Source organism: Plectropomus leopardus, chromosome 19 (assembly GCF_008729295.1).
Source record: "Plectropomus leopardus isolate mb chromosome 19, YSFRI_Pleo_2.0, whole genome shotgun sequence".
NCBI classification, from domain to species: Eukaryota; Metazoa; Chordata; class Actinopteri; order Perciformes; family Serranidae; genus Plectropomus; species Plectropomus leopardus.
This window is the reverse complement of record NC_056481.1, coordinates 4,464,868-4,490,169: the sequence shown is the minus strand read 5'-3', so window position 1 is coordinate 4,490,169 and position 25,302 is coordinate 4,464,868. Positions and strand designations below refer to the sequence as shown.

General features: G+C 39.4%; 1 protein-coding gene across 1 annotated transcript in view; it reads right to left on the bottom strand.

Moving 5' to 3' along the window:
- Positions 1-15,518, bottom strand: part of dhx8 (DEAH (Asp-Glu-Ala-His) box polypeptide 8) — a 65,840-nt gene extending 50,322 nt beyond the window's left edge. Inside the window, exons 1-22 of the mRNA XM_042508194.1 lie at positions 15,368-15,518; positions 14,976-15,061; positions 14,789-14,861; positions 13,498-13,589; positions 11,920-12,026; positions 11,284-11,718; positions 10,508-10,652; positions 9,936-10,142; positions 9,325-9,412; positions 9,067-9,164; positions 7,952-8,099; positions 6,591-6,772; positions 5,941-6,135; positions 4,989-5,174; positions 4,691-4,901; positions 4,408-4,589; positions 3,693-3,833; positions 3,412-3,567; positions 3,023-3,160; positions 2,673-2,801; positions 1,385-1,581; positions 857-1,036 (exon numbers count right to left, since the gene is read on the bottom strand). Of these exons, the coding sequence (XP_042364128.1) occupies positions 857-1,036; positions 1,385-1,581; positions 2,673-2,801; positions 3,023-3,160; positions 3,412-3,567; positions 3,693-3,833; positions 4,408-4,589; positions 4,691-4,901; positions 4,989-5,174; positions 5,941-6,135; positions 6,591-6,772; positions 7,952-8,099; positions 9,067-9,164; positions 9,325-9,412; positions 9,936-10,142; positions 10,508-10,652; positions 11,284-11,718; positions 11,920-12,026; positions 13,498-13,589; positions 14,789-14,861; positions 14,976-15,061; positions 15,368-15,476 (3,485 nt within the window). The 5' untranslated portion in view covers positions 15,477-15,518. The remainder of the gene's footprint in view (positions 1-856; positions 1,037-1,384; positions 1,582-2,672; positions 2,802-3,022; positions 3,161-3,411; positions 3,568-3,692; positions 3,834-4,407; positions 4,590-4,690; positions 4,902-4,988; positions 5,175-5,940; positions 6,136-6,590; positions 6,773-7,951; positions 8,100-9,066; positions 9,165-9,324; positions 9,413-9,935; positions 10,143-10,507; positions 10,653-11,283; positions 11,719-11,919; positions 12,027-13,497; positions 13,590-14,788; positions 14,862-14,975; positions 15,062-15,367) is intronic.
- Positions 15,519-25,302: the final 9,784 nt, after the last annotated feature.

Below are 25,302 nucleotides of genomic sequence, written 5' to 3'. Positions count from 1 at the left end.
GGGTTTTAAGTAGTAATCAACTTTAACATGTTTATTATGATGTTAGCAGTATTTAATACTTTTAAATGAAAAAACTTATTTTTTAAAATGAGAAATCAACAAAAAACTGTGTGTTCATAAATATGGTAATCAAATACTTAATTACCATAATTATACACTTTTTTTAGGTCGATAAACCAAACAAGGTTTCCACATTATCTCAAAGAAATTCTAAATTGTTACATAGTTAATTATCATATTTATGAACAGATGATTTAAGTTTTAACTCATAAAAAAGGTGTTTTTTTTCATTATTTAGAACTAATTTTTAATTATTAAATTTGAACTCAACACTTCCTGTATGCATTTCAAATTAAAAGCCCTCTAGAGTTTCTGCAGACACAATCCCCTCATTTATTGACTTTTTATATGAAATAAACTAGCTAAAATGTTTTTATATAATCAGTTTAAGTGTGCACGTATTAGAAATATTGTCCCTGTTTTACGTTGCCGTTACACCGCCCTTTTCCGCGGCATCCTTGTCTACCGCTGCTTTGATCAGTGTGTCATTGTTTTTGTCAGTGGGGTCTTGCGGCTTTAAAAAGAGCGCTGGAAACAGCTTCTCAGTTGGAAATCGCCTTCTGACAGCAAAGTAAAGTGTTGAAAATATTCTTAATGTAGCGTATAATTAAAGTGATATTGTTTTGTCTGCTGCTCCAAACTGAAGGTCTGCCCTCTCACGTCTATGTGTGTAACACACTGACTGCGGTTAAGTACCTCAGACAACCCCACTTAAAAACTGTCCTCTTAACCATCGTAAAAAGGACATAAATTCCTTGTTTTTGTGCTGAAAGGTTGAACAGAGATGCTGTCGTACCACTCAGGCTGGCGGTTGAACAGAGCACTGGAGGGGTGGATGTAAACAACTTGCTGGTCTATCAGGGTGCGGTAGCCCTCCTGAGGATCCTTTTTGGCTGCGTTCCTGAAGAAACCGCTGCAGATGGCTTTCTGGACCCGGACGGTTGCTTTGCCACAAGAAACCACGTCCAGTTTATGTCTGAGGAGAAGAGAGCATGTTGGAGGTTCATGAGAAACATTAAGGATAATAAAATAGTTACACACTCAGTTGTTAAAAATGAACCCATACAATAAATGAAATTGAACAAGACAGTTAAAATGTTGATAAACTCATTCTCTCGGCATTCTGTGCACATAAACAATAAAAAAAAAGATATTTTAAATAATGTCTAAATTTAACAGGACTATATTCATTTCAAGGGTCAAAGAAAATGACTTTATAACTCCACCAACACAGAATCTGAATAGTTTCAAACTACAACAGCCTGACTCAATACTCAATTTTGTGGCCTGTGTTCAGAAACTTTTAACCTCAGCAACATCTTACCTGTCCATGATCCCCAGCATCTGTTTGCGGATATCCTGTGCTCGGCGCAGAGAGCGAGCCTGGATGAAGTTCTCGTAACACCAGGGGTTTGAGAACTTGTTGTTCTTCCAGGAGTTATAGACCGCCAGCAGCGTCAGGTGATCTCCCTCAGGCTGGTGAAACTTTGCCTTCTTCTGGTCCGCCAAGGCCTGCTTGTCCTTTAACACAGACAGAAGAGAGAAAAACAATTCAGAAAAACTAGATCTGTCAAAGTTGTATGCCTCCGTAAACCAGTGAAATTACACACACAGTTGACCTTTGAAACACAAACTGTCATTGTTTTATCCTATTAAACATTTGTGTGAAATTATGTCATAACTAGCATATTGATTCTTGCGTTATGGCCAAAAACAAGTTGTTTTTTTGGGTTGAAGTGACCTTCAACCACCAAAATCTAATCAGATCACTGTTGAGTCCAAGTGGATGTTTGTGACAAATCAAAAAAAAATCCCTCAAGGTGTTTTTGAGATATCACATTGAGAATGGGACGTACAGATGGACAACCTGAAAACATAATTCAGGCATAGATATCACCGGTACGGAGAAATAACAACACAAAGTTATTATTATTTTTTATCTTTTTATATATTCATATATTTTTAACAAAAACTATCAAAAAATAAAGAACATTCTCCGCTGATGACGCATATGATGAGACAAATTCACATACTCCGTCTCATTCACATCTCCGGTCAACATGTCAACAGAAAACCACCGCTGTAAACCTGTAAAAGTCAGCTGAACATGCTAAATAAAGACTGTAACTGCAGCCACGGCTCCCTGCTTTTCACAAACACAGACTCAAACTCTGGCTGCATATTTACTGCCTCTTTTGCTCCATTTGCCAAAATAAAACTGGATGTGACTGGCATGCTGTCGCTAAAACTATTTTTCTTGTTGGTCCTAATGGAGACACTGCAGAGTTCTGTCAACTTAAATAGTCAATAAAGAGGCAGAGGACACGTTGAAGGTCCAGTGTGTAGGATTTAGGGGCAACTATGTCAGAAATCATATGAAAATAAGAATCTTTATATCGACGCGGCGAGTGGGTCCTCTCAAAGTCTCATAAACAGACAAAAATAAATTACTGCAACCACGAGAGTTGTGTTCACACAGGCAAAACTGTCTATTACTCTATGCACAGACACAAAGCAAATGAAAACTTTTTTGACAATGACCAGCAATAAAAAAAAACACAGCACAGAAAGTGTTGTTATTTAGTCATATTAACGTTTAGTGGTGGACGTACCTTTGGTCTGTAGAAGACGTTCTGCACAGACAGCATTGACACGATGGTGAGCATCTCCTCACTGCAGCCCAGATGGACGGACATGATCAACATCTTACACAGCATGGGCTCCAGAGGAAACTCGGCCATCTACAGGACAGAAACGAGGAGAGGAAAAGATTATAAGCGGGGCAATTCTGAAAAATGATGATAAGAAGGAAGTGGTGGGGATAACACAAAAACTAAGCAACCAAATACTGGTACATAATTAGATTAATCAAACTTCAAAGTGCATAAATGTGATTTAATATAGATTTATTCTCTTCATCTTCTTAGAGGAGGGAAAACTACTGAGTGAAAGTATTCCTCACCCTCCTGCCGAGCCGTGTGAGTAAGCCTTCATCATCCAGAGCGCCCAGCGTGTAGAGCTGCTCCATGGCTGTGATCAGAGTCTCCATGGGAGGAGCGTCCATGAAGTCAAAGGACAGGAGGTCATTGATGCCCATGGCCTGGTGGAGGAATTTAGGAAGATACAAATGTATCACAACGTTAACGTGAAGGCTAACAAGTTTTGGTCTTTATTTTTTAATAATAAAATGATACTGCACTGCAAACACAAGAGAGGGAAATTCTCCGAAATGAACTAGTTACTTTATTTAGCTGATTCAGTGGCACAATACTGGAAACATGCACACATTTTGACTGCTGTCACAGTGAAAATGGGAATGACATAATCCGAAAATGCTGACTGACTGTTTACCTTCAGAGAGAGCACAGTGCTGGCTAAGTTGGTCCTCTGGATTTCGGGCACGTTGGTGGTCAGCATCTCGTCTCTGTAGGCTCTCTCTGTGTAGAGTCGGTAACATTTCCCCGGGCCTGTTCTGCCGGCTCGACCTGCCCTCTGCTTCGCCTGAGCCTGAAAGAGACATTTTAAAACAATTCAGTACGGTAGCCAACTGCTTCCATATATATCACAAAAAGTTCAGGAAACATTTGGTGCTGTTCTCTCGCAATGTCGAGTACATCATAAAAATGTTGTACCTGTGAGATGGGAGTCACCACCAGCTGGTCGATGCCGGTTTTAGAGTTGTAAACTTTCTGCTTGACAAAACCAGGATCCACGACGTAATAGATTCCATCGATGGTCAGAGACGTCTCTGCGATGTTTGTGGCAATGACAACCTAAAGAAAAAAAAACATTAAAAATGATTCAACATTTTACCAAATAAATAAATACAAGAGCCTATTAAACTCAACCTAAGTCTCCTCTTTTTACACTTAACCACATATTTTAAGAATAGCCTGTAGGTGTTTTAAGTGGCTTTCATGAGACTGTAAAATGAAAACAAACAAAAAAACAATTGTAAGCATGGGTAGGTTCGTATGTTGATCTTGTGTATTACCAGTTGACCTTTTTTCTTTCTCTCTTTTTTTAAATGAGTTGCACAATTACTGTATATTTATGAATCTTATTCGGTAGTTTTTATTTAATTTATTTATCATTACTTTGCTCTTATGAGCAGGGAGGGGATTGTTTTTCTCCAACTTTAAATATTGCAGAATATTTTTAAGGCTTATTATTTATCTATTATTATGACAATTTGTCTTTCTGTGTATAAAAAATCAATTGTAAAATGACACAATTCCCACTGGAGACCAATGAAGATGAATTCTGGTACAGTGCAGCATTGCCATAGAAACTTATTACATATGTATATTTCCATATGTTTGGAGGACTTCAGTTAAATGTAGGCACCTTTCTGCTGCCTGGGGGTGCAGGGTCAAAGATCCTGGTCTGCATCTCACTGGGCAGAGCCGAGTAAACTGGCAGAATAATCAGTTCGGGAACATCAGGCCCGAGAGACTTCATCCTCTCATACAGGATCTCACAGGCCGTGTCGATCTCTTCCTGTCCAGTCAGAAACACCAGGATGTCACCTGGACAGAGAAGAAGAGAGAAACAGATTTTAAGGTGGACTTATGTTTAAATCTACGGGTGAAAGGAACATCTGTGTGTTTTAAAGACGGTAAAATCGTACCAGGAGGTTCAGTCAGATGGATCTGCATGACTGTGATGAGGCTGGCGTCCAGGTAGTCCGTCTCAGGCTCTTTAGTGTAGAGAACCTCCACCGGATACGTCCTTCCCGGGATGGTGAAGATGGGCGCTTCGTAGAAATACTGGGAGAACTTCACGGCATCGAGTGTGGCTGATGTCACAATCAGCTTCATGTCTGTGCGTTTCTGTACAGTCTGAGAGAAACGAAAATAATTTTACTTTCCTGAAAAACCAACTTAGTTCAACTGAAAGTATGAAAAACCTCGACTCATGTTGCTCACCTTCTTGAGTAGACCAAAGAGGACATCAGTGTGGATCGTCCTCTCGTGAGCTTCATCCAACATGATGATGGCGTACTGTCCCAGTTCAGAGTCGATCAGACACTCTCTCAGCAGCATACCGTCTGTCATGTACTTGATCACCGTCTCAGGGCTGGTGCAGTCCTCGAAACGGATGGTGTAACCCACCTGGAGCAAAACGATATTCATATAAGCCCTCTAGTGATAAAACCAAGTATTTTCCAAAACATAAAGTAAGCTGGTCGACATGCTCTCGTCCAAACAAATTGTTACTGACTGGACAATCACTGGTGTTACTCTCATGAGGCCACATCCCCCAAAAATCATTTTTTTCCCATCTGAAGACAGTCTGTCTTTGTGGTGTTCCTCCCCTCCCTACAGTTTGGCAATATTTTACCAAAAAGTTGAACACTTTTCAACTTTTAATTAAACTTTTAATTAGAAAAAAAGATAAATTATCACAGAAGACAATTAGTTTCTGATCTGTCTGTATTGATCAATGTTATTAAGTTTCCAAAAAGACGCGTTGGAGCAGCTCAATGGTTCGCCTCTGGGCAAAGAAGTCAGTCATTTTCATATTAGGTAAGATTGATTCATACTGTGTCCAAATATGACTGCAGGAGCATTAAGGCGTTCGTCTACAGAGCAAACAAACAAGAGGACGATGGTAAACACATGCATGAGAACCGACAGCTTTGTCTGCACAGATGATGAAGTGGGACTGTTACTTTGAGTGACGCTACTCGCCATTGTTGTTATCGTTGTCCTCCTACTCGTCGTAATGTTCACCGTTCTCATAGGATCCGCACAATGCCAGTTTACACGACACATTGATTGAGCAGTACACAGAATTTCCGTTAAGCAATTTTCTTCAATTGCCTTCAGCGCTATAATCATCATCCAATAGGAAATCAATACATGATGAAGAACTCACCTCTTGCCCGAGACAGCAACCGTACTCCTCAGAGACTCTCTTGGCCACTGACATGGCGGCCACACGACGGGGCTGCGTACAGCCGATCTTCCCCCTGGTGGTGTAACCTGCCTCCGCCAAATACTGAGTGATCTGTGTGGTCTTACCGGAGCCCGTCTCTCCAATCACAATCAGGATCTGGTTGTCATGAACAGCCTGTGAGGGATTAACGGAGAGCAAATGTTATTAACTGGCACTTAACTTGCAGCCATTCCCTCTTTTGCATTTTATCTTTATGAGCAACAGAACAAAGCTAACATCCGTTAAAAAGTAATGAAATTAGAGATGATGCATCTCCCTGCGCTGCAGCATTGGTACTGTATTATTTCTTTAGCCACATTTCTGCAGGGGACATCTGAAATCATACTTACAGCACCAGAGAAAATTAAACAAAATTGAAGAAATCTGGTGATTTGCATTTCGCAGATGTTTCCATTCAGCACGTCTCAAAGCATAAATGTGCTTTAAGCATCAACATCTGCTTGTTAAAAGGATAATTACATTTCCAACAGAACCCAATCAGAATTAATTATAAACCCCCATGTGAAGCATTAAACCAAAATCTGTGAACGGTCCCCCTTTGGATTTTTTGTTTCCAAACTGTGACGGACCTGAATGAGCTGCTCCTTCAGCTTGTAGATGGGCAGACTCTCCCTCTGCTCCAGGATGGAGAGCTGCGTCTTCTTTCCATAAGAGGCCTTGTTGCCACCAAAAGCGTGCTTCTTCCACTCTGGGATGTCGTTGGGCATCATGCCAATACCTCTCATGTTAGCGGCAATCTGCCTACCATCAACTGTAAAAGAGGAGAAGAAGAAGAAGCAGAAGCGTGCTTTAAAATTTAGAAAAACTGTGTTCAACACTTCAATTAATGGCACATTCTCACTGCACGGTTCAGCTCCAACGACTCAACTCTCTTTTTTTGCTTTTCTCTATCTCATTTTCCACTGTGGATAGTGCAGCCTCAGTGTAGGCAGGATTTAAAACTGATTGCCATAACAACGCTGCACAAAGCTGAATCTAGAGTCTTATCATGAATTCATGAGCAATAGCCAAAAACATGTTTTCTGAGATCATGGTGTCCTTGATCTTTGACCCCCAAATTCCTATTAGTTCATCCCCGAGTCCAAGACATTTGTGCCAAATTTCAGGAAATTCCTTCACAGCCTTCTTGAGATATTCAATGTTCATGAGGAACATGTGCCTCTGACCTTTGACCTTTACAATACAATCAGTTTATTGTTGAGTCCAAGTGGACGTTTGTGTGAAATCTTAAGAAATTCTGCAGCGTTTCAACTCAATGTTAAAGCTAATTCGCCTGGAACCTTGACCTTAAGGTGATACCAAAAAAGTACCGAGTCCTCAGGTACTATACACAACTTTTAATGACAGAAAACCCCCCAAAAGACACCGCTGAGTTAAGAAGAGCCATGCTGCATCATGCTTTGGAAATTCTGCAAAATCTCATCACATCAGTAGCTACATCACTGTCAGATCTGCACGGTTCTAGCAGGATAATGCCCACTTTTGGAAACTGCCTGGACCACCTGGGGCCATGGAGAGGATACAAGAACACTGAACCGCAGTAAGATTTTTTCATCCGGACAGATACGGAGGCTGCAGGAAGCCAGATTAGCATCTCCAGCACTGGCAAGCCTGAGGGGGCAGCCTGCCATCATGGAGCGAGTTTCGTGTCTGACTCAAACTTGGCTGCGTTTTTGATAACGACGAGCAAACACGCAGATTGTGCTCCAAAATGGATTCAGATATTTAAAGTTTTGCTGCCAAAAGAACAGATAAAACTCAAATATATATTCAAATCAAATCTGAAGACGGAGGATAAGATGATCAGTATGCAAATTTCAAGCTGGCAGATGTTTTTTATTGCATACACAGGGATTTGATAAATTGTACTTCACCGTCAACATCTGTGACTTAGAAATTACTTAATGAGCACATCTAATGGATTTCTTACCGTCTGGCAGCGGGTCGACCCAGTGTTTATTCAGCCCCATGGGGATGGAGTCCATCTCTGCCTCTCGTGCAGCCTGCTTCAGCTCCCGTCTCTCCTTCGCCAGAGCGCTTTGCATCATGGCTGCTTGAGACAGAGAGCCATCTGGATTCTACAGGCAGAGGAAACACAGGGCCACGCTGCTTAACTGTATATTTTATAGACTATAGATGCTCTGAACATATGCACACCCACCGAAAAACATGCTGAACGGCTCCTCAGTCAGTTAGACAAACAAATTATTTTTCCAGACAAGAATTGTTCTACTACATATTTCGGCATCCTCGCTTAAATCATCAGTTGACACCAACGGATCAGATGACATTTCAGACTATTAAAATCGATTCTAAACTGTAGTCTCTCCTCTGCAGAGGCTGACAAGGTCAAACGTGCTGCAAGAGCCCAAAACAGTTTTAGTTTTTGTGCCAGAGGTTGAGGGTGGGTGGGAAGCTAGGAGTAAATTCTATTTGGCATCCGTAACATTCATTGTATTTTGCTCTTATCGTTGAAAATTCAATACAGATATCAGACAAAAAATAAAAAATAAAAATACAGAAACAAAGAAACACAAACCCCCAAAACAAATACAAAAGAAAAAGAATAACCATATGAGTGAATTTGTTTTTTAAGTGGGAAGAAAAGTGGAATGAAGAGCAGACATAAAAAGCTATGCATCCTTTTTTTTACATTTGAATTTAGGCTTTTACAATCATAAAAAAGCAACAGATCTCTGAGGCTATTTAGGCGAGGTCACGCAAATGTATTTAGAAAGCACATTTCATACCCAAAGGCAACCCGAAGTGCTTTACACATTAATCAAATCAAAGTTTATTGTTGTCCAATCACAAAGCATGCCCCAAAGGCCTGTGCAAATAGTAAATTCAATTCGATTTCAATTTGATCTTTTAAGTCCGACGTCACAAATAATAACTAGCCTCAAAGGGCAACACACGACATCACGACACACGAAAGCTGCACGACGTTTCTCCTACTGGAAATGTTTTTTCCTTGTCAGACACAGTACTCCTCTGCGTATTTAGCAAACTTTGTGATAACATGTTCAGACATATGTATCATACCTTTACAATCTTGACGGGGCTCATGTCCATGCTCTGTTTGGTGTGTCCCCTCAGGAATGGGGGCTCCTCTTCAACCAGCTCAATTTCCAAATCTTCATCTGAATGAACGAGTGAACAAGATCAATGAGCAGCAGCACCAGCATATTAAAATACTCGCAGTGACAATGCTAACATGCTATACCCAGTTGTATAAAATCGCAGTAAGGTTGGCCTTAATTTTTTAAACATTTTTAATACTTTAAGCAATGAATTTCTTACCCTCTTCATCATCGACTTTAGGAAGGATCCCTGTCTCGTCGTCAAAATCAGGGAACTCTTCTTTGGAAAGGACGTTGGCAGCAATCATCTGAGGGCAGACAAAGAGTATTTTGATTTTTATATGATTTATTTTGAACATGTAAAAAATAAAATAGAGAAATGATTATACAAACAAGCAGACAGAGTGAAGAGAGTTGCAAACTTACTTAATTCAACCTTTTCTTCTTGAATTTTAATTAACCAGCTTCCTTATTTATTTAAATCTACTCTAATTAACTAAACATATCTGCAGTGACCGACATACCAAAAACCAAACATCTCCGCTTTTACATTATTTACATAAAAACGAGGAAGATAAACTAGGAAAAAATAAACATTAAGTAAATAAATAAATAGTAACTCCTGTAAACACTACTGATGTAAATTAACAGTCCTGCTGACTCTCACATATTTACATTTGTATTTTACACTGATGTTCATTAATAAGCTGTCTCCTTTTTAAATAAAAAAATAAATCACAAGTGATTAAGAGAAGCTCACAAAACAATTCAGAGTTTTTCCTCAAAGATTTATGTGGCCTTAATGTGCAGAAATACACTGTGCAGACTCACCTGTTTTATCTCCCACTTCTCTGGGTCGGAAATTTTGGTGAGCCTCTTGCGCTCCAGCGTGTCGTCCTGCTCCAGCTCGGGGGCGTGGCCCAGGTTCAGGTTGCTCGGCCGGTCGGGGTTCCTCATGGAGATCTCCTCCCCTCCGTCTGGGCCAACGTTTCTCCTCCTGTTGGGGTTCAAGTCTTCTCCAGTCTCCTGATCCACATCCTGGCAGAGAAAAGAAGGAAAATTTAAACCTTTTACATGCTGAAAATTCAAGAGATAACCTGAGAGAAGATCCCAGGACAATAAAACAGTACATACTCTCTGAATATCTCAGGAGAAATTCAGAGCAGCTTAATTACTAATTTAGTTGATAATGACTCACTGGCTCAAACAATTACCTGTTCTGGTATTGAGGGAATATCAGATTCAATTAATCACACACACAATTTTAAATCAATTAAGCACTAATGCAGCAATCAAGATCTCAATTTTCCAACCTGGGTCACTGTCAGATTTCAATTACTCTGTTCTACTTCTGATAAACTTCACAGAAAACAGTTCAGAAAGTTGCTGTTTGCTCTTCTCACCTTCATACTGAGGCTGGTCTTGGAGCCGGTGAATGACAGCACCTTGATTTTGACTCTTTGACCTTTGCTGACGACATCGGCCACATTGGCCACTCTGCCTTCTCTACGCAGCTCGGAAATGTGGACCAGACCCTCCCATCGTTTCCTGCACACATACGACATACAACATGTTTAGTATATATGAATATGCGTGTATGTGTAAATTCAGTGCAACAAATATATGTACATGTATGTTTATATGTACATGTATATTGATATGTGTGTAATCCTGTGTGTTTAATTATGTAAGTGTATGTATATATGTTAGAGATGAAGTTCAAAAAATATTTTACTGATAAGCTGAGAAGGGGAAGGAAATAATGAAATAACGCATCCTCCTACTTCAAACATGTAAGATGCAATTTCTTGTTAATTATTAGAATCTATTTATTGGGTTTTTTATATAGGTTATGATCCATTTCTGTTGTAGCCATTTTGTTTAATTTTTTATCTTTTTCTGTTTGTTTTACATGTTTGAAATAAATATCTATACATCCATCATCGAATGGACAACTTTGCTGGCAGAATAACAATAAAAAAATACATTTTCTTTCTGGTAATTTGCGCTTCTTCGCCATGCTTGTTATCGCAAGAGAAGTCGCAGAACATCACTCAGTGGAAAAGCAGTCATCTTACAACTGTGTTTCACTTAAGTTTTGTGCAAATCTGTTGTGGAAACTACTTCCACACAAAAAGTTCTAGCTTGAAAAATACCCAAGTTTTCCTTTCATACTGACCTTAATCCTTCCAGCTGCACAAAGCATCCAAACTGCATGATACTGGTGACTTTGCCGTTGTAGATGTCACCAACAGAAGGTTCCTCTGGCGGCGGGCGGTCCACATGTTTGTCTTTCCAGCGGTCAGAATCTCTGTCTTGGTCTTTTCTGGGGCTCGGTGAGCGCTCGGACCAGCGAGAAGATTTGTCTCTTCTTTTGCCTCGATCTCTGTCTCTGTCTCTATCTCTATCTCTATCTCGATCTCCGTCTCTATCTCTGTGCCGATCTCTGTCTCTGGAGCGAGATCTGGACCTGGAGCGAGAGCGATGCCGTCTCTTCCTGTCCTTTTCCCGATCTCTGTCTCTGTCTCTGTCTCGATCTCTGTGTCTGTCTTTTTCTCTGCTTCTGCTGCGACTTCTGCTGTGGCGTCTGCTCTTTTCTGACCGGCGAGAATCACTGCGTAAAAAGTGTGATGAAGTAAAAACCATGAGCCACTGATGACATGTTACAAAGAAAAGGTGAATTCACACAATAAATTTCATGGTAGAAGTACATATGTTTGCTGGTGGTGGCATTTTTGTTTCCTATATTTAACAAAGCAACAACATTCACATGTTAACTTTCTATTTTAAGACTGCAAACAAAAATTGGTCTCACCTGCTCTTGCTGCTCTTGGTATCTGTTCCACTGACACTGGGCATAAACATCTCCAGCTCCTTCATGGCATCAGCTGCTACTTTTACGTCATCTTCATCTAGTAGCCTCTGAGAGAGTCAGTCAAATAAAACAATTATCACCACAGAACTATTCAACTTTCACAAGGTAATATCATGTTTAGTTTTCACATCAAATTATTTTTTGATATTGTTCACAAAAGCAGATTTTAATATAAAATTTTAACCACCACAGCAATGCTAAGAGCCTCAACATACTGTACATGACTCCCATTTCATTGTAAAGAATCTTGTTAAAAACTATTTTAAAAACAATTTACCAGATATTTTTAGCTTCCTTGGCTTCGTGAGAGTGACGTCCAAAGTTGTTTCTGTTATCTTATATACAGTTCATAGATCATTTGTTTGACTTATAGATCGCCGCAGACACGAGCATACAGGACATTAATCTTTTTCATCTAATTGAGGCAAACAACACAAAGTGCAATCAAGAGCGCAGTGGTGGTAAACCGTGTAATCCGTGTTTAAAATGCAGGCATCCCACCCGCCTGTTAAGGAATCACTTATCACAGATTGTCAGTGGGAGTGTTTTGAGTCGGCACCAATCATGAACAATCACATTAAGTCCTCTCGTCCCATTTAACCCCAGGCAGCAGTAGTTAAAATGACAAAGTGATTATGAGGAGAAGAGTCAAGTTCAGCTTCTCACATGAGAAAGCTTTGCTTGTGCTGGATGTGCAGAGATGCGACATGCAAACTCACAGGAGTTCATAAAGAATAAACACAATAAGTGAATCACAAATGATATCGGTGGTCTCATTTTTATGCATAAATGTGCAATATCTAATTTTCTGCCGCTGGGAAATCTCTCAATAGAAATAATAACAAAAGATGCTGTCGTTGCAGTCAGTTTCTCTTGGTTTGATTTCCTTCAGTTTTCACTGCTCAGGAGGTTTTTTACCAAGAACTGAATTATCCGCACAGTTCTTTTGCGAAGAAACTGTGAGATTTAAAATATTCAATAAAAGTTTCTCTAATGCTGTTAAGCATGGCAGGGGCTGCTGTTGTGTTGCCACTAACATTTGCTCAGCTTGTTTCTCTGAAATCTTAAGATCCAAACATCAAGTGACTAAAATCCTTAATTTGGTCCATACCTATTGTTCTGTACAACCAGGATCTAATAAGTGTATTGTAGAAATCTGGCTTAAAACTGGATAAAAATTAAATTTATGACAGTTTCCCCGCAGACAGCTAAAACCACGGTGTGTACACACAAAGTTGGATATGACATCGCTGACAGCCAAATTCAGATCCTGTCCTTGATAAAATCCCCAAATTCTCTGAGTTTGAACACAGACGGATAAGTTTGGGAAAATGAAAATACACAACTCACAAAACAAATATCACTGCTCGAGTGATTTTTCAACATATCAAAGCAGAAGCGTTACATGTTGTATCTTTAAGTCTCTGTTTTGGGTGAGTCCATGTGTAAAGATCATTTTTTACATTGATAGTGGAATTACAAACACATACTACCAGATAATGTGTTTAAGTCACGCACCTTTGGTGCTGGATCATTTGGTCGACACAGCGCAGGAAACAGCTCTTTCAACCTTTCCTTTTCCGTCTTCGGCTTGACCAAAGCCTCTGAGGCTGAAACAGACAGTTGATCATAATTTTAATTATTCCCAAGGAAGATTTTTATAGAAATCCCACTATGTGACACTGTACGAGGAAACTACAGGTATGAAGCAGTTACACAGCAATACAGTAAAGGACACACAGTAATTTGACTGAAAATGTCTCAAGGTAAAAGGTGCTTTTTGGCTCTTATAGGGGAACAGAAACTACATTGGGAATTCCATTATGTTATTCCCATTGCCTAAAAAAGTCGAATCAATATTTGTCAACATGAGCTACTCTTTCAAGGTCAGAAACTTGAAGAGGAAGTCTTGAATTTTTGATGTCATAGGGTATAACGTCTCCAGCTGCTCCATAGACAATGAATGGATGCCTGATTTTGTGGACCCACAGAATGTTTGTTTTCTTTTTTGTACCCAACTGAGCATTATTTTATGGCAGTGTTCAGTCCAGAAACAAAACATACAAATACACTGAATATTCCCCTGGCTGCTCGCAGTGCCATCAAGAACCTCTTTCACTGTTCTTTGTCTATGGAGCAGCTCCATACTTAACACCTTATGAATGAATGAATAAATCTTTTTATTTTGGTTACATGCATCATACAAAACAGCTTTTTTCACACATTTTTTCAATCAGTAACTGAAAAAAGGAACAGGCTGAAGCCCAAGTCTTATTTTTGCCTATTTTAAATCAACCAAAGGATGACCCCAAATAACACCACCAAAGAAATGAAATAAATTAATGAAAAATAAATCATTTTATTCTCCCTATGACATTTCAAATTTGAGTTTTAGCACAGTAGGATGTTTAGCTTGCTTATAAATACTTTGGAACTTTCTTAGCACAAGTCCACCTTTTACACCATGTTCAGACAAAACAGTACCCAATCACATGTTTACTAGTTAAAATATGAAATTAAAATGTTCCCCTGTGTAGCAGAGAAATTATTTACTGTGAATATTACATGATATTTTCAATAGTAGCCAACATAACATGATTAAAACGTTTCTTTTGTGAAGTCAAGATTTATTTAAAGTTGACTGATATATTTAACTACAGTACATTTATACTCAATACTATTATTATTAGTAGTAGTAATAGCAATTGGAGTAGTATTGTTATTATAATCTTACCATGTAGCACTTTGAAATTTGTTCCAAATGTAAAGTACAAATAAAATCTATCATTATTATTATTAATGAACTTACCTTTACTCGTAGACGCTTTGGATGGAGGTCGCATTGTCTGAATGAGTCTGAGCAAATTACTGATGAGAGAATCCTACAATAAAAAATAAGAAAACATATTATTTACCAAGTAAAATTAGTTAGCTGTTTACGTTAGCTCGCTACATCACTTTAAGACTGTTAATTAAGTGCTTATCGTTAAACTTACTGTGAATTCTGCTCCATTTTGGAGCAAAAGACCTTTGAATCCATCAAATGTCGGTTGTTTTTCGGCAAGGTCGATGACAAACTCAGCTGCGAAACAACACAACAAACACATTACTTTTGAACAGGACATTAGCAGCCAAGTTAGCTAGCTTTCACGAACTTTGTTGTATTCAGAAAACTAAAGAAATAAAAACCAATGGTTTCTCTCAGTGTTTAGGTAATATAACAAGTAACGTTGCTTTAAGTGCTTAAACTTGTCGTAAAACACACAAGTTTACAGTGTTTACGGACAACTCTGAGGCTAGCTAACAACAGCGAGCCAGTTAGCAAAAGCTAGCTAGCTATCCCGGATTCTCTGTCTCGAGCGGCTACTTTCGGCCACAAAACACTCACCCAAATCTTTGTCACTTATTCCCAGATGGTTGTCAAGCTCCGTGCACACTTTAGACACCAAAGACAGATATTCAAGCTGCGAAAGCTCGTCAACTCCGCCGTCTGCCATTCTCCACGAGTCCTGTTTTGTTCAGAGAAAGTAGACAACGGTAGCCATATTAGATTTGGGCAACTTCCGCTTCCGTCTTTACGTCATGTACGTAACCAGTCTTGCCCCAACTCGCCGCACGATGGCGATAAAATTACTAACAATGAACGTACAGTATCAACAACACTAGTGACTTCAGATGTGGGTTGTTTACTGTAAAATATAAATCGATCATTTAGGATTAATACAGTACGCATCAGTATTTTCAAAATAAAAGCGGAGGTTTATCCTTTTATGACAAAGTAAAATGAAAATAAAGCCTGCTGTCTTTGTCTTCTGAATTGTATATTGCCTTTGTAAATGTTTAATGCAGATTTTAAGCACATTTGGGCAAAGATATGATTGTGTGCAACATCTCCTGCAACTGTGTCCAAAAATATTCACATCTCAACTCATTTCATGCTCCATGTTTTATGTTCTGTCTGTGTACAGCTCCAGCTATAGCCCCTGGGATGCATGGCAAGAGCTACATTATGTCTAGCACAGCCTTGTTTCCTAAATAATTTGTTACAGTGCAATGAAGAATTTATTAACACTGATGGGTTTAAGTTATTTTAGACGTAGAAAAAGCATGTTGCAAATCCCGTTTTGCACAGATGGGATCCACGTGAATTTTACTGTACAGTAGGGGCAAAAGTATGATGACAGGTGTACTGATTTTCATAGTTTGGCCTAGTTCCAGTTCAGTAAAATCTGTTACAGCTTAGATAATATTTAAGACATGGGTGTGCTTCCAACTTTTAGGAAACTTTTTGGGGAAGACCCTTTTCTCTTTTATTGTTACATTGGCCTAATGCACAAAACAAGCCCCATAAAAAATATTTTTAGAGCTACAGTGGTACACAGAGCCCTGATCTCAATGCATCCAACCCCCTTTGGAATCAATTGTGCCCCAGTTGTTCTCGAACTTACTAATCTCTGCAAACAGGCTCCAAATTCTTCCCAGGAGCACCATATTGTATCAATGCCCATGTTTTTCTAATTAAATGTAAGACAATCTGGCTGTAATTTTTAAGGGATAATTCAGATTTTTTTGAAGTGAGGACGTATGAGGGACTTATCCATAGACAATATATTAAACACAGCAGATGTAAGTCGGCACACCCCAAGTTTAGAGAAGCAGGCTGAAATCCGACATGGAAGCTTAGTAATGTATTGCTGTGGTGGGGGGCAGCAACAAAACATATTTTAGCCAGCTAAAAAAAGAGTCATACTCAAAAAAATCAATATCAGTTTAAGTGTATGCTATATTGAGAATATTTTCACAGCTTTGCCTTAATGTCAGACAGTGATTTCTAATTGGAAAATGAAGCCATTATATTGCTCTCTTCAAAGCCAGACTCCTAAAAAAAAAACAAAAAAACAGTCATTTAATACACTGATTGTACACAGGAGCTGCTGGCCCCACATTGCTTAATTGGTTAGTTTGTTTGTGTTATTATGTGACTTTGGTGTTTAAAGTGGTTAGTTCAGATTCACCAAAGTCACAAAAATAGAAAATAACTAGCCGATAGACTCAGCAGTAGACCAGCAGTTTCCCTGTTAAGTGAGTTATAATCACTGTTTTGTCGATGGAGTCTGGTGGCTTGACGAGAGTTGGTGAACTAAAGTGAGATTGTGACTGAGATTTCTCATAAATGGAATATATTATTTACACGCTCAAACAAATAAACAAAATACAACAAAAAAAACGATCATTAATGGGTTATCCATGCCTATGTTAACGCAATCGATATTTTTAAATAGCATTCTCCTAACAAGGGAAAGAAGTTCTGGGAACACTTTAAAATATTTCAGTAAAATTTAATAATGTTAAATCAAACAATGTAGGAATGCTTTCTTTTAAAGTTTAAGAACATTGGAAAACTTTAAAATCTTGCCACAAAAAGTGTTATTGAAACAGTCAGAGGTAATGTTTTCATAACCTAATGGAAATATAAGGGCGATATTCTTGGAACATAAAATTATCTGCCGGCACATCCGCAGCAGTAGTATCTGTACTCCTGCTGCTTCTCCAAACTGAGGGCATGCTAAAAGACATTCACTATATGTACTATGCTGACTATGGATGAGTACCTCATGCAACCCCACCTCAAAATAATTCGAACTATCCCTTTAAGGAGTCCACATACTTTTAGCCATATACATCAAATTCTTATTTAGGAGTCACAAGAGACAAAGTGTTGAGAAAAAAAACAGAATTATTAAGACGTATGAACTCTACTGTGCACAGTTTACAGTCATGAATCAACCCCGTGCAATCTTGAGCACTTAGTGAGGGCCTCCACTATCTGTTTCTATCTTGGCCAGTATACAAAGTGTCACTGCGTACAGTCATGATTCATGGTTTTGTGCTCCCTAACAGGTTTTTGACTCATGGAGACTTGTTTTACTGTGGGAGAGGTGCGGACCAGTAAATCAAGACTGGATCTTGTACCACTTTGTGTGTGCTGTCAGGGTCAACGCAGTGAATTGTATAAGACGTGTGGTGTTTATGTTGGGAGTGCATGTTGGTATGCAGGACGTGGGTGATGTCATTGCTTCCCTTGTCCCGGGATAACCTCCATATACCTCCCCGACTCCATGATCTCATGTACTGGCCCCTCCGATACACACTGTCCTCTGTTTGTTTATTCGACATATTTCCCTCTGTCGGCGTCTAGCTGGCACTCTCCTCTCAGACCCCCTACCTCTAATCTCCTTTTCAAATTTAATCCTCATTACAGAGCCATAAACATGCCACTTATTTACTGTAACAGGCTACTGCTTAATTTCTGATCTAGTAACCCTTTAATGAATTCTTGCATGACTTTGTCTTCCCTCTATTTTATCATTCTTGTATTTAAACCTTTGAACCCTGAGCAAATCTTCTTCTTTCAAAAACAACAGAACTGCAACAGAATTATTATAAATGTTTACACTATTTCCAGGTCATCTTTTTTTTAACTCTCTTTTTCTTTTCATTTTCTTTATTATTTATTTATTTATGACAAATTTAAGGTAATTTTCTTCTACTTTTTACTAATTTTGGAGTCATGTCTACTTCAGTGCTGTCTTCAAGTGTGTTTGAAAGAAATTAATCATATTTGCTCAGCTTTCAAAGGGTTAACCCATGAGATTATGTCTGCGTGCGTCTTGCCACCGTATGTAATCTTAGATAAGCGCTGAACTTTTGCAATCTTTGGTAATTATTTTGCTTCACTTGCTTACATTCCCACTTCCTGCAACTTTAAAAGCATACATTTTACATTTTTATGTCGTCCTATGTTGACTCAGGCAGTAATGGATTCTCTTGGAGAAGCTTCCATCCCAGGAGGTCGTTTTCCTCCACAATCCCACATGATCTTTTCCAAGTCGGTACATTTTTAATTTTTCAAATGCTTCACCCCCTTGTTCTGTCAGAAATACAATCTGGAATTTATTTAGCTGTTGGATGCATGGGTACTGTCTGAGTAAAGACAATATATTTTGACTATAACTCATGAACTCCAGTGTTAATAAACCCCAAATTTATTAAGTCCTTTTGCTGCCAAGATTCATATTAAAATACTGCTAAAAGCTCAGAGCACATACACAATATGGCCAAAAGTATGTAGAAACTTAAAGTGCCTCTTTGACGAGTTTTAAAGTAAATATAAATACTTTACTATGATTAATATCGAATTTAAAATAGTTTTCCCTCATAAAAAGTAGAAAAACATAACTGACAAGGGGCTTAACCTGCACCCAGCAAACTATTGCTGCTTGTGCTAGGTCTCGCCTTTGCGTCAAGGTGGCTAATGTTAGCATTAGCAGAAAAAATTGGAAAACTCCAGCCATACACGTTTAAGTCTCAGTCAGACCCAGACTAAGATGTGGAGGCTATTGTGCACCAAAAAAAACATCCAGAAAGACTCACAAAAAGACCACAAAGCAATGCAAAACTTCTGCAAAGAGACCCAAAAAGACCACAAAATGACACAAAACAACTACAAAAGGCGCAAAATAACCACAGAGATGCAAAGTGACAGCAAACTTGTAACGACTAAAATATTCACCAAAAGCCCATAAGGAAACACAAAAAGCTACAAAGAGAGGCAAAATAGTTGCAGACACAAAAAGACACAAAACAGCTAAAAAGCAATGAAAAACAGCTACAAAGAGACACAAAACAAATACAAAAGACATAAAACAACTACAAAGCGATAAAAAATAAACCACAAAGAGACTCATAAAGGCTATGAGATTGGGCAAAATAACCATAAAGAGACAAAAAAGTACCTAAAATAAACATAAAACATCTGTAAAGAGAATAAATAAGACCACAAAAAGACACAAAATAACTACAAAGAGCAGCAAAAACACCACAAAGAGACAGAAACAACTACAAAGTGATGCAAAATGGCTGCAAAAGACACACCGAGACTCACAACAACTACTAAATGGTGTGAATTAACCACAACGAGACACAAAATAACCACAAATAAACTGCAAAGATTCACAAAAAGACCTCAATGACACATAAAACAACTACAAAGAGATGCAAAACAGCTGCAAACAGACACAAAGAGATTCACCACGACTACAAAATGGGGCAAAACAACTACAAAAAGACAGAAAATGAGCACTAAAAGTTGAAAAACAACTGCAGGCACGTAAACCCTGCAAAAAGATACACACACACACACAAAAACACACACAAAGAAACACAAGATCACAGAGAGATGCATAATTACCACTAACAGATATAAAACAACAACAAAAATGGGTGAAACAACTCTGAAGTCTGTGTGTATTGCACCTACGAGAGGTGGGGGGACCTTCTGCATGTCTGTGCCCAGGGCCCGATTGTCTCATAATCCACCCATGGTTGTAACAAAAGGTTCACAGGGTTCTCATAGGTATCGAAGGTGTAGGCTTTGAGTTATAGCTGAGCATTGGATTTCACCCGTCAATATCGCCACTGCAACACTAGACGCATGCATTGTACCCAAAACACAAAGCCAGGTCCACAAACAAATGTTTTTTTTCACCTCGACTGACCTGCAGAGACCTGACTTCACCCCGTGCAACTACACCAACAGCGAGCCAGGCCTGATCACCCAACATCAGTATTTGGATCTCATCAATGCTCTTGTGGCTGAATGGAAGCAAATCCCAGCAGCCAGGTTTAAACATGTGGTGGAAAGCAGAGCCTGATTAATGCCCATGGCTTCTTAATGAGATGTTCAACAATCACATATGGTGTAATGTTTAAAGTCCCTCTCCACTCAAACGCGTTTTTCTTTTATCTATGTCCACTAAAATGTTCCATTATACTGACTTGTATCAGTGCACGGTTTGTCAGTAATACGAAAGCCAATAATTGTCTTATACAGGAGACACACAGTGAAGATGGAAAAAACTTCAACACAACATCAGGAGAGACACCTGAAAAATCCAGCAGAGAGTGGACTTGCCAGAACGGGGAGCAGATCTAGCATTAGCATAGTTAAAGTTTTGACAAGCAAACATGGTGGAGTGAGCAGCTTTTGGGATGTAGCATCTCTTTGTAATTGTTTTGTCTCATAATAGTTGTTTTGTGTATCTTTGCAGCTGTTTTGCTTTTCTTTCTAGTCGTTTAGTGTCTCTTTGTAGTTCTTTTATGTGTGTTTGTAGTCTTTTTGTATGTCTTTGTAATTGTTTAATGTTTATCTTTATCTGTTATTGTGTCTATCTTTTTGTCTCTTTGCAGTCGTTTTGCATCTCCTCATAGTCATTCTGTCTCTTTGTGATCTTTCTGTGTCTTTGTGGTTGTTTGGTGTTTTTTGTCTCTTTGTAGTTGTTTTGCCTCATTTTAAAGTTTATGTGAGTCTCATTGTGTCTCTTTGTAGCAACTTTAGTGTATATTTGTAGTTGTTTTGTCTCTCTTTGTGGTCAATTTGTGTGTCTTTGCAGTTGTTTTGCACCATTTCATAGCTGTGACTCTCTTTGTGTGTGCTTGCAGCTGATTTGAATCTCCTTGCAATTGTTTAGTGTCTCTTTGTGGTCTTTTTGTGTCTCTTCATGGTTTTTCTTCATGGTCGGCATTTGTTAATTTGAGTAACATTTTTGTATATTGTGCATTTTTCAACACGGGAGAGAGCCAGGAAAACTGTTTTCAATCTTTATGCTAAACTATGCCAACCCCTGACACCAGCTCAAAAATGCCTAAGTATTCTTTCAAGAATTCCCCTAACATGAACTAAGAGGGACAGCCCAAAACCATGAAAAACAACCCAGCAGTGTCCATATACTTTCGGCCATATTTGGAAGTATTCAAAATGTCCATTTCAAATAACATTGTGTAATCGAACAGAACCACGATGTTGAAACAGGTGGCACCATGCTGCTACATTAGATTAAACCTTTTACGATTCATACAGAACTTATTTATTTTTTCTCTCTCTTTTCTCCTACTTTTACTCACGTTGCTACGGATCCAGCCAATGTTTATGAAAAACTTTCTCTCAAATCCACCCCCCTCCCCTTCTTTCCTTTTGCCTCCCCTGAGTGGTGTAGGCTTCCAGGATCATGTGTACATTTTCACCAACGGGGCTGTTTAAGGGCAGTCCTCTCACTGTGCCGTCCTCACCTGACCTGATTTGAGAGGAAGGCAGGGAAATGTATGGGCAACGGGGAGGGGCGGGGGAGTGAGCTCGGGCTTACATAAGAGGCCTCTAATGCATACAGAGCACATGCTACATACGCATGGCTGTCCTTGATGTTCGGTGATGAAACACAAAGAGGGGGAGACTGGGAGGATTAGACAGACTGAGAAATAGAGATGAGAAGCGAGAAAAAGGGAGCTGCTGTTGGAGCAGATCCATGTAAGATTCTTTAGAGTGAAAGAGACAGAGGGGGGAGAGACGAGGGGGGAGAGGTATTAGTAGGCCGTCCCGTCTCCCCTGGGCCCCTCTACTTGGGCTTGCATTCTTGTGCTCCACTGTCCTGGTAAACACACATGTTTCGTTCTTTTTGGCCGTTTTCATGAGGACTAAAGCGGACGAAAACAAAACTGCTGGCTCCCATGCATGTTCAGTACACCATGTACTTTGTGTGCATGCGTGGAGCCGAGCACGTGAGGGAAGCCAGGGGAAAAGTGGGTTGGAAGAAAAAATGGCTGTCTGCAAACAGTCCTAGAGATTCGAGCATATACTGAAATTGACAGCACAGCTGGCTGCAATGTTCTCCCGCTGCTGAGTGGAAAATTCCTGCCATGACGGAGCATGAAGTGTGTGTGTGTGTGTGAGGGGAGAGGGGTGTGTGCGCATGACACACACATGAGAGAGAGAGAGAAAGGAGAGGAGGAGGGTGATCCGACAGGGGGGTGGGGGTGGGGGGGGGCTGGGCTATCGTCCAAGCAGCTAGCGAGGGATTGGTTGGCGGAAAAGCTGCCTTTGTGAGATCACAGCCCCCACAACAGCTTCCACCCACATGGCGGACTTCATGTGAAAAGATCCACCCTGCCCACATCAAGTTAATAAAAAAACACAAACCTGTGTTCTTGAAGAACCTTCAATTCAGTCACGTCACCTTATGCACACTAAGAGACCCAATAACACACTTCTTTAGATGAGTCAGAGCGGACCTTTCACTGGCAGCTATCACCTAAAACTGCACAGAGGTGAGGCATGAATCATAGCTGTCCTATATTTAGTTAAAGGTACAGTTCAACCCAAAATCAAAAACACATATTTTTCTTCTAACCTGTAGTGTTATTCATCTATCTAGGTTTTCTTTGAGTGAGTTGCCAAGTGTTGTAGATATCGACCGCAGACATGTTTGCCTTCTCTCCAATATAATGCAACTACATAGCACTCAGCTTAAAGCTTAAAAAAAAGCAAGAAAAAAAAAACATTTGAAAAAACTCAACTGCAATGTCTCTTTCTAAAAAAAATTACCAAGATGATCTACAGACTTTGTTGTGAGCAGTTTCATGCACAAACTAATTTTTTTCTACCAAACTAAATTCACCAACTGTATCACAACGCAAAAACAGCTTAGCTGAGGAGGATGCCATTAATGTTTACATCTCACACTCCAGCATGAGTAGATGCACACTTCCTTCTGCGCAGTGATACAGTTGGTATATTCCAACACGTTCTCATCGCAAGTTATCACATGTTGCTGCCATGCAGAGGACTAACAGGTCTACATATTACGCTCTTGGTTCTGCACCTGTCGTTGACGTTCTGGGATGCTACTACCATGATGTCAACAAAAGCACATGGTTGGATGACGCTACATGTGGTTATATTTAGGCAACAAAACATGATTAGGATTAGGCAACAAAGGCACAGATGGGTAGGTTTAGGCAAAAGAGGTATATGGTTTGGTGTAGAAAAAAACCATCACATCCACATGTGAGGAAAACACCGGACTCCAGCATACAAGTCTGTGGTTTGTTGGATCCATCCACTGCTCCTCCTGTGCTGCCAAGACAGGTGGCTTTTGGTGCCGGGTTGTTACACCAAATTCCCTGCAAAAGCGGCGGTATTTGACGATGGAATAAGAACAGGCTAATTCATGACAGCGCAACATGTTAATGAGATTCTCCTCAACTGAGCTGTAATATTAGCTAATTCAGTCATGCTAGATAAGCTAGTTTGGGAGAAAACAAAACTGCATGAAACTGCTTGCAACAAGGTCTGTGGATTATCTTGAGTAACCCGGTCATGATTTCTGGAAAGAGACATTGCTGTTGAGCTTTTCAAATGTTTTTTTTTTTTGGCGCTGTCTAGTTTCATTATGTTGGAGAAAAGACAGACATCTCTACAGCGGATATCTCCAACACTCTGCAACTCACACCAAAACAATTTAAATTGATAAATAGCACCACAGGTAAGAGGGAAAATATGTGGTTTTTTGACTCAGGGGTGAGCTATCACTGTAGAGTTTAGACACTAGAAATGTTGTATTTAAAAAAAACCCACTACTTTAAAGCTGCACCAATCAGTGTTTAAGTGCACATTATATAGGAAAAGGGTCCCTCGCAGTGACAAACCCACTGAGAATTATTAGTTGACTCTTTAGTTCCCCTCAGCTCTAAACACTTTAGTGTCTTTTAGCTTTTTGTTTTTCCCTGCTGAAAAAAACCCAGCTTGACCAGCTTGTTTGACCAGTTCAAGGTAACATGCTTAATTTTTTATGGTTTTGCTGGTCGTCTCAGCTTGTGATGGTCACTTCAGCTGGTTTATCCATTAAAATTCATGTTATTGAAACCAAAATAATTTCTTTGAGTATGGAGAAATAATAGTGTCAGGAGGGGGAAGTATGAAAAGCAAAAGAAAAGAAATAAGTTAAGTCTACTGTAATAAAATGTGCATTTAGATAAATGTGCACAGCTAGATAGACTGGACACACCAGCGTGTCTGGCTGGTGGCCCAACCAGTTTTATTCAGCAGGGTTGTTTTATGGCCTGTAGCTTTACCAGTTTGCTTAAATCTTAATGCTTTCATCAGCTCTTTCTGAAATAGTAGACAGCTAATTTAAGCAACAACAAAAAGCTCTGACAAACTAACTGTACGCTATCTGCACTGAAGCAAACGGCACAGTGACAAAGTCATGACTATCTGGTGAACAAAGTTTAGCTGCTACAGAGGGAGATATTTCCCTTGAGTTGGTGGAGACCAAAAAACAGAGCAAAAAGATCAGATCATATCATATTAGGTCAGTCATGTGCCATGAATAACACACATGAAGTTTGTCAATTAAAAAGTTAACTTTGCAAGTCAGTTAAGTCAAAGTTTGTTGTAGTACTATTTAATTTTGCGCAAACTGCTGGGAG